The following is a 15,653-nucleotide window of genomic DNA, read 5'->3' on the forward strand; positions in this document are numbered from 1 at the left end:
CGAAAAGATTACTTTTTTTTTTTTAAGTAAATTTCCACAATGTGGTAGCGTTGTTTCGGCTTATATGAGTCATGATGACTTGCCAAACCTTACTGAATAGAAATATCAACACAGTTTGCCATTCTAAGCTGTCAAACCATTGCTATCGATATCGATAGTTATCATGCAGCTAAAGGAGCACCCGATACATTTAATTTCTTGAAAAGAACTGATGCTATACTAACTACATACATCCGGGGTTAATGACGATTTAGATGTCTAATTTTTTCAGAATTCAACTTTTGCAATACCTAAAAAACTGTTACTTTCTTAATATCTGACTTAACTTTCATAATAAAGGCATATCCCTCATTGATTTCTACCAATGATAAGAACATAAGTTCCATAAGAACAGTTCCAACTAAATAGCATACTGTTTTATCTGGATATAGTGAACTCCCGATATAGTGAGCACCTCGCTATTGCGAACAATAAAATTTTTACATGAAGTATTCTAAGTAGTGAACAAAACTTCAAAAGCAACAAAAAAAAACATGAAAAATAATCAGTACTATCAGACAATACAACGTTAAGCGGCTAACATGCGTACAATGAGCTGTCTGCGCATGAATAACTGGAGCTATGAAATCCTGTCCAGTAGAGCCACTAAATGTGATGCTCTACCTGTTACCAATAGACTTACAACTACGCCTAACAACAAAAAAGAGGTTGTCTGTAAAGTCGGTTTACTGACGATAGTTTAACGTGACCACGTCTTAAGAAAATATTGATGGAATGGTTGCAATTTTCAAAACAATTTTAATTTTGTTTGTTTGATAGATATTTTGTATGGATATAGGAGAGAAGGTAAATGGAATTGCAATGGAATAGGTCAAGTTACATTTACACAAACGTGAAAAATGACGAAATATTTTTCAAATTCATGAAAAATATGTTCAATTTCGATTGTGCATCAGACGTTAATAAGTCAACAACACTAAGAGGCACCATCATCGATTTGCCTTTTTCAAGACACTTTACACTCGAAACACTCCCTTTCATTTCCTACTTTTTCTATCATCGTCCTATTCTCAACAGAGAAATGGTTCATTACCATGCACACAGGAAGAAGGTATATGCAAATACAATTATGTGAATTTATATACAAATGCGCATATACATACATATATATGCTCACTCAAGTAGGACAGAGCCAGATGTCGAACGTTGCCGAACGCGGGGGCCGATTGTGCTCTTTGCCGTTCGTTCCGCGCTCTCGCTTGCAGTTCAAGCACATTAGTTTACATTTGCTTGCGTACGGAATAGATTCGTATATTTGATATGTCCATATGACTTGTATGCATCTTTACATATAGATTTGTTCTTTTTGAAAATTGCGCGAAATTGTATATGTATATGCATGTTTATATACATATATTAGTATACAACATATCTTATAAGGTATATGGTAAATATCACCATAAATTTTTTCCTTCATATATAATAAAAAAATTAATAATAATAATAATATTAAATCAACAGGTATTATTAACAAACTTGGTTTTATTTTAAATTCTTCAAGTAAATCAAATTAATAATAATCAATAAGAAGGCATATGCAAATACAAATACGTGAATTTATATATGTACATATGCCCATATACATACATATATACGCTCACTTAAGTAGGAGAGAGCAAGATGTCGAATGTTGCCGTTCGTTTGCTTTGCTCAGACAAAGAAAGAGCGAGAGATCCTAGCCATAGGAACATAGAAGGAAATGAGAAAGCTGATGAACTGGCAAGAAAGTGGCATCTTATAACGAGTCCGAAGCGATAGAAAGAGGCTGCCCCCAAGGCGTGTGCAAAAGGGAGATCTTCCTGCTATTCCAAAAGTAGGCCGTTTAAGCTAGCTAATTGGATGTGGGCTGTGTTATGCCTTCAAGAAATTTCGTTCTTTAAAGAAAAAAATGTGAAAATGATTGAAAAAATCGAAAAAGGCGTTAGAGTTTCACCCTTGAGAAAATGTTTGGAAAAGCAAAATCAACAAGTATGGACTAAGGGTTTATTAAAGTCTTAAGATCGTAAACAATGCTATCCAAAGTTTTTTTTTTTGTATCCTGTAATACGAAAGCTGGAAAAAGATAGCGTACGTTATTGTTGTGAAGATAGCTTTTTATATGCACTTACTTACAAGGGCTCTGGAATATCCAAAGGATTGGAGTGGTCTCTTAGAAGACATTGTTCAATTTTCCCAAGATATTTTGCAATAATAATAACCAACAAAAAATATGAATAATAATAAGGTTAATTTTAAAGTAAATCTTCATTTCAAAATTAAATAGAGATTTTTGACAGTCAGCTATTTCGGTTTTATATTCGAACTTCATTGAAATCGCGTGAATTTCAATACACCTCAAACTAATTCGTGCGATTTGCAAATACGACTTCATAATAAAATTGCCAGATTTCTAGCACATGACTGTATAACAATATTTTTCACGACATGGAAAAACTCTGCTACATCTTCATACTCTCTGTTTTCTAAATTACATTTTGCTTCGTTTGACAATTATCCTCTAGAACTGACATCACAGTTGAAGAGTTACATTGTTTCATTAAGTAATTCATTATACCTTGTGGCATCACACTAAAGTTAACAGCACTCCTTCCTGCTTACCGTGTCGGCTATTCAAGTTGATTTTATCACACAGTCAACTGAAAAAGATTTTATTAGTATGGCAACATTTGCTTTGACATTTCTTTATTCAGCCAATCAGCAAAAGTCGTGGTGAATTCGTTCACAATAAGAGTTTCGGATGATAAAAGCAAACGTTTTGGTTATTAGCTGCTCTTTGGTTCATAATTACAGAGTCAGTAATTGATGTGATTTTTTTCTCAATTCTATTGCAAAATGCTTTTAAAAAATTTTGAAAAGTGTTAGCAAATATAAAATACTTTCGGATAGTCCTTCAATCGATTATATCCAGTTGCAAATCGGAGTGTTTAAATAAGTGCTACGCAAATTGCGACCTCGCAAATTATCGATTTGTGCAAGTAATTTTTTCGTGTATGGAATTTTCATGGACGGAAAAAATATAATTTAATTTCGTTTTTAAGTATTTTATCGCATATCGAGACTGAAAAAAACCCCAAACTCAAAAATTGGGGAAAGAAAAAATTGTGGACCGACAAACACCATTCCTACATTCTTCGGTTATATTAAATTAAGCGTAGGATACTAACATAATCTTGTTTGTATGTTGACATCAGGGCACTGACAGGTGTATAAACATAGGTACGCGGGCCTTTGTATGTATGTAGTTAACGGAATTTGTATGCAATTCACATATTACGTTGACCTCCGTTGCATCCAATAAGAGCGCAGTTAAAGTAACGTATTTGGTCATTACATTGAGGCGATACTAATATCCGCGGAGTTTTGCTGCCGTGTGGAATACCGGCGGGTGCTCCGTGTTTAAAAAAAACAGAGGTGTGAAAGTGCAAATTACTATGGAGCAAGTTGTACAAAGAAAAGGCAGATGTCGCATCGAAAGGGGTTATTATATTATATTTTTTGCTGTGCTGGCGAATCTCTTCGTTGGAAGCCTGCAAGTGAGTAAATATTAATTAAATAGTAGTATAGTAAAAATATTTGGAAAATATAAAAATATGTGCCTACACATATTCAAATAGCCATTTGTATAGGATAGTTACTAACTAAGGCTAAGATCCACCGAAAAATACACGACAAGATGACGTGAGTAGACGCAAATGTATTTAATGTCGCAAAAAAAAAAAAAAAAGGTGCTGCGCTATGATGTGTAATAGACCGTGTGACTTGTATGACAATCAGGTTTTAACAATTTCCAAACACACTTTTCAAATTGTTGTGATATTATCGGCCGGAATTCAAATTATTGGCTTAAATTATTGACATTTAAAAAATAACAAATGTTTCTTAAATTGTAATTACATTTACGTGCGCATATATACATATACAGTGTCGTACAAAACAAATTGAACTGGCACTATTATATTTTGTACTGGCAAATATTATTCTGAATAATAAAAATAAATAAAAGAAATAGTTATTTTAAGAAAGCAATCGTAGAATTTATGACATCATATACGATAAAAATTGCACCTATAAAATATACAGTGCGACTAAATATATTGGACTAGTTATTATTACTTAATATTTTATTATTATATATCAATTTAATATTATATTTTATTTTATTATTATATTTTATTTTATTATTATATTTTATTTTATTATTATATTTTATTTTATTATTATTTAATATTTTAACCATTATTTTTCGTATGCAACTCCATAGCCGGTAAAATTGGCATAACAGTTCCATAAAGCTATTTATGTCTTATCGATGAATACTTAACCAGTCTTCTTTTACAATTTCAATTAGCTTATTTTTGTCTATCCTCGTCCTGCTATATCCTAGAAATTTATTATTGGATCAAGACGATTGAGAACATTAATTTTTCAGTTGCGATCTCATTTCCTGCTAGTTTTGTGGTTTGCTTTTTGAAATTACCATGAAAGTGGCATTTCCTACACTTCATGGGGAAGCATTACACTTTCGAGTACATTTTACAACATACCTACATCGGTGCATTACGCTATTTTTCAGGTGCAGAATCCAGAATAATATCTCCACAAGCGAAAAATATTTTCGCCAAGCTTAAGTGTACTTGGACAATGTGACGGATCTTATCGCTTCCGTCTGAATATTTCACATTTAGATTCATGCGAAATTATTTATACAGTCGCCAAACTCTTCACTGACAGCAAATTAAAAACGTTTTCATTGATTTTTTCATGTAATAAATGGCTTTTAGCTGCGTTATAACTTCTTAGTCCATTGGCACAAACCTTTCCTTGCACAGTCCTGCTGCTTAATTTTAAGTTTAGGGCTTTAACTATTCTTTGTGCCGGTTTATCTGGATGCTTCTTTAAGTCTATAATTATCCGTGTGTTGTTGTAGCGGCATGTTGTATACAAGTAAGGGGATCGTTTCGGCAACATGAAATCGAATGTCGTGGGAATGATTTCTGTGATTTTCGCCATGTTGGAGCTTTAAGGCGAATTGAGAAAAAAATATTTTTTTGAGTTAAGACGAATTAAAAAAAAATAATAATTTTTGTTTTTAAAAAAAAAAATTATTTTCTGTTTTCTCATTTTTGAAAAACATCCCCCACCCAAAGCCATACAGATAGAAAGCTATTCGGAATATTGTTCATTTTCACTGCTGTGGATATCATTCCTTCACACCGTCAAACCATTCAGACACAGCACTGATGGGAATGAGGTCCACTCCGGTAGCATCAAAAATAGGCTATTTCTGTATATCGATAAATCGTGTTGAAGCTGATAAGAAGAGTTTGTGAAAAATCGTAAAAAAAGGAAACAAACAATGCACTTTATGTACAATGTACTTCATGCAGAAGGTTTAATTAGGGTTGACGGTCGAACTGTTTAGCCAACCAATATATGCTCTCGGTTTACTTTTGCTTGGATTATTAAGAAACTTTTGTGGCCTTATCTTTTTGTGAAGAAATATTGAATGAACAATGGTTGCAGTAACTAAATATAAAATATTTTCTTCAGTAAGCGCAAAATTCCTTTTATCACTTGTTCTCGAAAGGCAGTAATTTATGTAACGCTGTGGGTTAACCCCGCCTTGGCCTGTGAAAATCTGTTTTATGAGAGTACATTAGCCCGATAGCTTTGGGAATAATTAGATTAGACGGTTTAGTTTACCTAAAAAAATTCAATTCAGAACTGCCACTATTTTCTTCTTATATATTGTAATATGATCTCCAAACTACGAAGATCACATTTTTTTATTAATACTAATTTCTTTTTAGAGTTTTTTATAAGTTATTTTTTAAGAAATATTTTAAGGCGAAAAACGCAATTTTTTACTTTTTCTTTAAAATATATAATATAAAAAAATAAATAAAGAAATAATTAGAGCGACTACTTCTGGTAGGTGTTTGGCCTCCTCCTCCTCTGAACTCCTCTTCCTATTTGTGGAGTGTCATATAGTGTAGATTTGAGCCTTTAACCTGTAACGAATATATAAACTATCCAATTTTCATCAGATTTTTTTTATTTCTTCTATCAAGGATAAGGATGTATTCTCCTTCTTCTTCTGCTACCACCATTTGATACCGCATAGAATACTTTCAGAGCCAAAGCGTTTGTATCCATTCGAATAACATGACCTAGCCAACGAAGCCACTGTATCTTTATTCGCTGCGCTATGCCTATGGCGTCGTAAAGCTCATACAACTCATTATTCATCGCCTACGATACTCGCCGTGGCCAACGGCAAAGGTCTAAAAATCTTCCCCAGAATCTTTCTCTCAAACAATCCAAGGACGCCTCATCGGATATTGCCATTGTCCAAGCTTCTGCTCCGCCGCCGTAGCCGAATGGGTTGATGCGTGACTCGAAATTCGCAGAACGTACGTTCGAATATCGGCGAAACACCAAAATGAAGAAACAGTTTTTTTGTAATAGCGGTCGCCCGGTCGGCAGGCAATGGCAAACCTCCGAGTGTATTTCTGCCATGAAAAAAGCTCCTCATAAAAAATATCTGCCGTTTGGAGTCGGCTTGAAACTGTAGGCCCCTCCATTTGTGGAACAACATCAAGACGCACGCCCCAAACAGGAGGAGGGTTCGATCAAACATCCAAAAAAGGGTGTTCGCCCCAATTATGTATATATAAGCTTCTGCTCCATACGTTTGGACGGGCACGATGAGAGCCTTATAAAGTGTTAGTTTTGTTCTGCGAGAGAGGAATTTACTGTTTACTTAGTTGAAAGTAGCTCTTGTTAGCGAGAGAGATTCTCCGTAGGATTTCAAGGCTGACATTATTACCGGTGTTAATGCCGGTTTCTAAACACAATTCATTTGCGCATAACGAACAAACCGTTGTCTTCCCTCATTTTTATTGAAAATGTTAACAAACACAAGGAAATAAAGTTAACAAACGTTAAATAATAACCAGAAAAAAGTTATTTCATAGTAATGAAGGCAAAAAAATTAAAAAAAAAATATTATGTCGAAGAGGCAGCCTTAAGAATAGTGAAAGAAACAAAATTGTCTTCAAGGGAATCGTGCACTCATGTTGTGCATTTTCGTCTTTTCCTCCAACATCCGGGTACACAAATCCTTGATTCTGCAACTCCTGTACCATTTCTAAAAGTATGTGGCCGGCTTTAGGGCAGCCACGTTACTCGTTGATTTTTCACCCCATATCTCTATCAGCGCTCTTTCGCCGGTCTGCTGCCAATAGCTGTCACTTTTTTTACTGCTGCAGAATGAAAGGAATAATTATCGTTATAAAATAGTGTAAAATCTTAGTTCTAACTTACCCTATTTTTCTCCATTACCGATGTTCACAGCAAATAATAGTAATAAAAAGCAAAGCACAAGAATATATGTGCGGTGCACTAGATAAGGCCAGATCACTGGGGGGGGTTGCCCCCGCGGAAAACACGAGTCATTCCGAAGACTAATAGAGATGTCGAAGAATATTTTTTTATCGCCAAATAGCTTAAAAGTGACAATTTTTTGTTGAAACCAATTATATATACTCATGAATTCGAAGCCAATGCATTGAGTTTATCCATTTGAATTTCTTCTTTTTAGTCTATGAGCTATTGCCACACAGTACCCTTTATGCCCGTATCTTAAGCATATTAAATCGCTTATTGGAAATTTCCCCTGAAAAATGTCAGCAACAAGAAGTTTTAGCAATGCAAAGTAATTGCCCGTTACTTCTTGTCATTCCTAAAAAATGCTAATGGGTGAATGCACGAGTTGGCAATTGTCGTGTTTTTAGGATATACAAATTTGGTTTTCAGTCCATGGTTAAGTCGAAGTGAATTGTGGCGTCAGCAATGTCTCGGTTTTGCTGATCTTAAATAATTTGTAATTCGACTATTTCGATTTCTTAAATTTATACAATGCAAATATGAAGTAGATCATTAAAGATTTCTTATATGCCGCGGTGTGACGAGGTAATATGATGCCTGAATAATGTATAAAATGTAAGCTCAGCAAAAGAAGAACAAAAAATTAAATAAAAGTGAAATAAAATAAAATAAATTACTATTCTGGTTTAGAGTTTCATGAAAAGCCTTTTTATAAGTTAATATATGAATGTGTGTACATATATAAATAGAGAAAAAATCATTTCCGTTTACGCCACACACATACATTGGCATACAGTATCGTTCATGCACGAGGAAATGAAAATTTTGCGGGCGCCTTATGAATCACCTGATATTTTAACCGATTATGTTACATTTTGTGCTACCTTATTTAAATAAATAAAAAGGGGAAAGGAAAAACGAGTTGATTTCAACATCCAACCTAAATCAAAATCTCTTGGAGATCTATTCAAGATCCACACCAACAGAAGAAGAACTTCAACTTAACTGAGTTGGGTTATACGCTTATCGTTTTGGTAAAATTTATTTCTAAAAATGCATTAATAGATCGTAGTTGAGGATAAGAGTGATATTTTGGCGAGTTTTGGCTTATTTATTAAAAACGGCTATTGCAGCACACACAGTTTAAATGGATATTGACGTCGCTGTTCGAACTAAAGATTGTTTGAGACTCTCCAAATTTCCGTGAGGTCTTCGACAGGGCATGTTCTCAAATTCCGACCACAAACAGTAGTCCAATAGATTCAGATCGGGGCTTCCAGACGCCCAATCTTCTGCGGCTATGAACCCAGAAATATCGTGTTTTAGCCACTGCTGAGGCGTTTTTGCCTCATGGGCTGGAACGGAAGAGTACTGATCAACTGCTTCACCACGCCTTCTAAGACATCCTCCTGGTACACTTTAACGCCAGTATTAACCCCTTTTTCGCTGAAATTAAGAGATGTGACCCTTGGAACAACATTTTTTGTAAAAATTTTCTCATCCGTGAATCGAATATTTTCATGGCCGTTGACCGCGAGCCACTGATGAAGGCTTTTATGACTCGAATGGCTTTTATGGTTGCACTGGTGCGAACCACGCGAGGACGACCACTTCTTTCTATGTCTGTCACTTCAGACGTTTGGGAAGAACGATTGATCGTGCGGTAAACAAACATTCGCGAAATATTAAGTTTTTTCAGCAAGTTGTAAATCTTACTTGCACTTTTATCTCATTTAAGTAATGCAATCTCTTCGATGCTCCCCACTTCATTGTTTACAAATGAAATTTGCCACGAAACTCAGTTAAATTTATGAGTAGACAAAGCATACGAGCAAAAGCAAAAATAACGGAACTTTTCGCTGTGAATTTGTTGTTGTTGTTGTTGTAGCAGTATCTTCGCCCTGTCAGTGTAGTGTAATTACCGGTCGTCTTCGTCTAGCTCATCTAACGGTAGACCCAGGAAACTGGCAGTTTCGACGGGTTGGGTCCAGAGGGAGAGAGGTGTTAGATGAGTGGGTTTGATGGGGCATGTGAAGAGGTGGTTATTGTCGTGCGGGGTACCTTCACATGCTGGACATATGTTTAGTATGTCGGGGTCGATTCTGGATAGGTAGGAGTTTAACCTGCTACAATATCCAGAACGTAGTTGTGCCAAGATTACGCGGGACTCTCTAGGAAGCTGGAGCTCTTCGTCTGCGATAGGTGGTGGTTGGACTCCGATAACGGCATTGTAATGTCAGTGTAGTGTAATTACCGGTCGTCTTCGTCTAGCTCATCTAACGGTAGACCCAGGAAACTGGCAGTTTCGACGGGTTGGGTCCAGAGGGAGAGAGGTGTTAGATGAGTGGGTTTGATGGGGCATGTGAAGAGGTGGTTATTGTCGTGCGGGGTACCTTCACATGCTGGACATATGTTTAGTATGTCGGGGTCGATTCTGGATAGGTAGGAGTTTAACCTGCTACAATATCCAGAACGTAGTTGTGCCAAGATTACGCGGGACTCTCTAGGAAGCTGGAGCTCTTCGTCTGCGATAGGTGGTGGTTGGACTCCGATAACGGCATTCGGGGGTCGGGAGCTTAGGAAGGTGGTAAGGGTCTCCCGATGAATGTCGTTAATTGCCTGTCTGTATACTGTCTGATCCTGGAGTGGTCTGTCCGTTTTTTCCTGGATCTCGTCCACGTAATTGAGGAAGTGTCTCCTGATGTGCCTGGGAGGTGGCTCAGGCTCGAGCAGGCGTCTGCATGGGTGAGGCCTACGGTGACACCCAAGCAGAAACTGCTTGCCGAGCATTTTGTTATGCTCCTTAACCGGGAGCATGTGCGCCTCGTCGTGCAAATGGTGGATTGGGGACATCAGGAGACATCCTGTCGCGGTCCTGATGGCAGTATTCTGGCAGGTCTGAAGCTTCGTCCACTGCGTATCACTGGTTCCAGGCGACCAGACAGGCGCGGCATAGTTCAGAACCGATCGGCCTATTGCTTTGAAAGTCGACAGCAGCATTTCTTTGTCTTTGCTCCAAGTGCTGCCGGCAAGCGACTTGAGGACCTTGTTGCGATTCTGTACTCTCGTTGCAATAGCGGTTGTGTGCGCCGAGAAGGAGAGCAAGCTGTCAAAGGTGACTCCCAAAATTCTGGGGTTGTTTATCGTCGGTATTGGGGTATCGTCGGGGCATTCCCATGGCAGCCGGTTCTACGTTACCGGAATGACTCGGGTTTTTATTCCCGACCAAGGGCTGCGGTCCCAGTATACTAGCCCTGTCTAGTGTACCGTATTTCACCCTGTGAATTTGTTCTTACCGTCTGCTTTGTAAAATTTGTCATAGAATTTATAGCAAGAGTAAGTTGTATAAAAATAATTTATATTTATGTAGAAAAAAAAATATTTATAAACAAAAAAAATATTTATAAAAAAAAATATTTATAAACAAAAAAAAAATATTTATAAAAAAAAAAAAAGATTTTATAAAAAATTTATTAAACATTTTTATAAAAATTTGTTTTTTAAATTTTATAAAAACTTAATAAATAATCAAATATTTGCAATATGTCGCGCTGCTATATTGTGAACATAGGTGTATGTGTAATAGGAACTGATGTCCGTTAAGTTGGCCCCGCCATTTTTGAATTTCGTGTTTATTGAAATTGTGCTGCAATGTGCTATTCTTGTGCCGTATTGTGCCGCCAAAAGAAATTTTATATCTATTTTTTTTCTATTATTTTTTCAATTTTTAAATTATCAACCGTTAAGCTGGCCCCGCCATTTTCTCCGATCTGGAAAAATTAAGAAGCACTGAGTTCTGTTCGACTTGTGCTGTTTTGTGCCACTTTTTGTTTTCTCGTAATTGCCAAAATAACAGTGAAAAATTTTTTTTTTGTTTTTTCGAAATACACAAAAATTTTTTTTTGCGAAAAAATTACTTGTGCTGTATTGTGCTATGCCTGTGTAATATTTTTGCCCTCTAGCGTTTTTTTCTAAGACATCTAATTAATGGAGAAAAATTGAAAAATAATTTTTATATTCTAAAATTTTTTGTTTTTTCGAAACATTAAAAAAATTTTTTTGCGAAAAAATTACTTGTGCTGTATTGTGCTATGCCTGTGTAATATTTTTGCCCTCTAGCGTTTTTTTCTGAGGCGATAAATTTATGGAGAAAACTTAAAAAAATAATGTGTCACGTCTCAGTTTTGTTCACTACCCGGTATATTTGTGTATTATATGGCGCGCCTGAAAGTTTACACTTCAAAACAAAACACTAACACTACAGATTTAGCACACATACGGCAGTGTTTTTTTTCCAAAAGGAAACCTACGCTATCAAGATGACACAAGCATACACAGTCTTCATCTATACTTGGACATCTTGGAGGGGCATGTACTCTTTTGTTTCGAACTGTATCAAACGAGCAGTCCAAGTGAGTGGACGTGCGTCAATAGTTTTCTGTTTTGTGCACCGTTATATCGGTGAAATTATAAAATTGGATAACAAATTAACATCACAATCTTAAAAATAAAACGCGTTCTTTTCTTTGGTAAGTAGTTTCCTCATTTATATCTCATTATAGCTCACTGAATTGAAAGTGCAAAAAACTTTATTCGATGAGCTATAAAATTGTATGCAATGTTTCGTCATCTGAACTCCAGCTGTAAGTCTACGTAGAATTGCACTATCAACATAAAACATACGGCATTTTCTTCGTTTTTTTTAGTAAATGAAAGACTCACACTTTTAAATTTTAGCAAAAATTAATTTAATGTACTAAAAAGCCTTTATAATGTCAGAAATGTGTCTCTGTATATATTGTGTCTGAAAGGCATAGAGAGTCATGCAAAAGCCATATTTATCACAGCGCTGAACACCAATATAGGACCTGACAGTTCATCAGAGAATTCTCGAAAATTTTTAACAGCATCAATTAGAGGGACAAAACTGGACGATGAATATTTTAATTCACATGGCAAGGATTCAGATCTGTATTTAGAAGATGGAAGTGATGACGAACAACTGTCGAACAGTAATATCTTTCTATACGTTAAAAATATCTACAGTTCATGTGAGGAAATGATATCGGTTGAAGAGGAGACGAGTAACGTAAACGGATATTTGTGTACCCACGCCGCAAAAAAATTTAAATCGTTACTACCATATTTTCCTTTGTTTTCCGAAGTAATGCCGCCGATATTTAAGTATGGATCGGATCGTCCAACATCTGCATTCGTCGAATCCGAATTCAACGATTTAAAAAATCGTATTCTTAAAGATTATTCGATGCCGATGAGAGCTGACTATTTCATTTGCCATCATCTTTCTTCATTCTCAGGAAAATTAAAATGCGCGCTGGCAAATAGCACCAATGATCCAACGTTACAAGTTGATAATATAGGTTCCGACGAAAATAATTTTGACGAACCAAACACAAGTAATATTAATAACAACGATGAAAAATTTAAAGATATTACCAATAAAGCCAATAACGTAGAAGACTGGAATGCTATCTGTAATAGAAATATTAATAAAAGAAAGAATGTCAATGACTTGAATGAACAAAATGAAAATGTTGAAATCATTTGCAGTGATAATAAAATGTCAGAGGTATCCGAGCAAACAGATGAATCTGATCTCAACTATGAGTCAAATTGGCGAAACAAAAATGCACCAAAGCGGCCTCGAAGGTACGGTGAACCACGACCAAATTTCGACCCTGATCTACCAAAAACGACGATGATACCAGTCATCATCAATGGTAACTATTGCCAAAATGTCCATGACAAGGAAAAGATTTTCATTGTTAAAAACACGTGCCCGTTTGACAGCACTTGTCAAATTTTGGCTACATGTTTATTAAATAACAAAGCGTATAAAGAAATTATTGACAACGATCCTAACCCAATACATTTGTGTGCGCAAATATTGCTCCAGGATGGACAAAAGATTAAGTTTTTTAAGCAACGAGCATATCTCCTTCATGAAGTAACAAAAAGTTCAGAAGCTGGAAACATTATAACAGTTAAAGCACAAAGCAATATTGCTAACTTTTTAATTGCCGTTTTTGCAAAGACACCCTCATGTACAATATCGCATATATGCCAAATTTGTGGTAAACATGAAGAACGCACAAGCGCTGTGGTTGGCGTCAATCACAACGACATGAAATGTGGAGGATTCAAAGACCTTGAGAAGGCAATCCGTAATAGTATATTTAATCGCAAGTGTTGCAGCCAAACTCAAACCATGTCACGAAAGTATGGACCAACGCTATTGGTTGATACCGACATGGGAAGTCGCGAACAGATTACGCTAAATAAAATTCCACCAGTTTTGACTCTTGAAGAAGAAACTTATACACTTGCAGGTGTTGTTGCATATGTTGGAGCGTTTAAACTCGGTGTCATTGGACATTATGTCGCTTACATCCCGATGTTTGAGCGCTGGCTACTATTTGATGGAGACAGCAAAAATCCCAAATCATCTATTATATATCCTAAAAAATTAGTACATGCACACATGTGCATTTATGTAATTAATAAATCAAAATAAAAATGTATTTACATTGTATTTTTATATTCCCAAAAATCATTTTTTCAATTTTTCTCCATTAATTTGACGTCTTAGAAAAAAACGCTAGAGGGCAAAAATATTACACAGGCATAGCACAATACAGCACAAGTAATTTTTGCGCAAAAAAAAATTTTTGTGTGTTTCGAAAAAACAAAAAAAAAATTTTTCACTGTTATTTTGGCAATTACGAGAAAACAAAAAGTGGCACAAAACAGCACAAGTCGAACAGAACTCAGTGCTTCTTAATTTTTCCAGATCGGAGAAAATGGCGGGGCCAGCTTAACGGTTGATAATTTAAAAATTGAAAAAATAATAGAAAAAAAATAGATATAAAATTTCTTTTGGCGGCACAATACGGCACAAGAATAGCACATTGCAGCACAATTTCAATAAACACGAAATTCAAAAATGGCGGGGCCAACTTAACGGACATTAGGAACTGTCTAATTGGACGCATGTGACATTTGCCACAGTTGGTGATAGAATAAAGCGTCGAACACTGTTATTTTACATATTGGCATGTAACTACGTGGTGCAGCTAATTTCAATAGTGTCGCGATATAAAGACCAGCCAGCCTTAAAGTCTGGTTATGCAAACACAGCATGGCATGGCATGGCATGGCGAAGAAGCGCATGCATGTAAGGCATATCGTCTTTTTGAGTCATAATTTTTTAATTATAGCTGGCATTTTATGAAAATCCAAGTAAACGTGCAAATTATGAAAGTTTGTATCAAAGTGCACTTGTTATGCAAAGATAAGGTTTTGCGACCCACATGCAGTATATTTCCTCTCTCATCCGCTTTCGATTTCGTATTCAATAATATTATATTTCTTATGGTGATGCGTACGATTTTTGCTTTGTTTGGGTCAAGTTGCGGTATCATTTTTCGCCTTCACTTCTGCCCTTGCACTTTCGATGGGCTGGAAGTTAATGTTAAACTCGTCGAGAATAACTTACTTTACACAGCTGGTTTACAAGAAAGATTGATTGAGTCATGATTTGTGGTGCATGGCTATATGAAAAAATTGTTGATGTCACTTTACATAGGTGTGAAGCATTTTATAAAAATGTTGTGATGATAACTGAAGTGCGGGGAAATCGGTTTATGATTGCACATCCGTATATGATTTCATAACTGTTTTAGCGATGTAAGTTATATGTATATCGAGACATCGATATATTTATACTTTCGGTGGAAGTGGATATCTGCGTTTAAGATTTTTCAACATCGTATTGGTGACGCTTCACCAACTTCGAAGGCATTTATTTTGAAAATGGTCCAATGTGTATTATTCAAACTTTTTTCTGCCGCGTTCTTTTATCTTTCTGGATTTCGTATTAGAGGAACTCTTCCTCTTTTAGGTCATGCGTTGATCGATCCAATTCTTGAAAAAAATGTGGCCGAGCATTGCCATGTAAAAAAACCTCTGTTCCTATTCCGGCCGTTTTTCGGTTAGACCTCTAAAAATTCTTACTTTTTATTTTTAACTATTGGGTTTCGAAAAAGGAAGTGAAAGAAATGAGTGAGCAAGTTTTGGTATTCGTTGTTGGGCTGCATCGGTGATGTTTCCAATTCGGCGTTTTAAAAATTTTCAGTGGCCTTCCTTTCTATAAGGAAAGAGAAAGTGAAAGAAATGAATGAGCA

General features: G+C 35.9%; 1 protein-coding gene across 4 annotated transcripts in view; it reads left to right on the top strand.

Moving 5' to 3' along the window:
• The first annotated feature begins 2,780 nt into the window (after nucleotides 1-2,780).
• LOC128864458 (NPC intracellular cholesterol transporter 1) overlaps nucleotides 2,781-15,653 on the top strand; it is a 52,824-nt gene continuing 39,951 nt past the window's right edge. For 2 of the 4 annotated variants that reach the window (XM_054104123.1, XM_054104124.1), the window contains exon 1: nucleotides 2,781-3,593. In XM_054104123.1, the coding sequence (XP_053960098.1) occupies nucleotides 3,492-3,593 (102 nt within the window). In that variant the 5' untranslated portion in view covers nucleotides 2,781-3,491. The remainder of the gene's footprint in view (nucleotides 3,594-15,653) is intronic. The other 2 variants (XM_054104122.1, XR_008454689.1) reach the window with 2 other exon arrangements.

This window comes from Anastrepha ludens, chromosome 5 (genome assembly GCF_028408465.1).
Source record: "Anastrepha ludens isolate Willacy chromosome 5, idAnaLude1.1, whole genome shotgun sequence".
Lineage (NCBI taxonomy): Eukaryota > Metazoa > Arthropoda > Insecta > Diptera > Tephritidae > Anastrepha > Anastrepha ludens.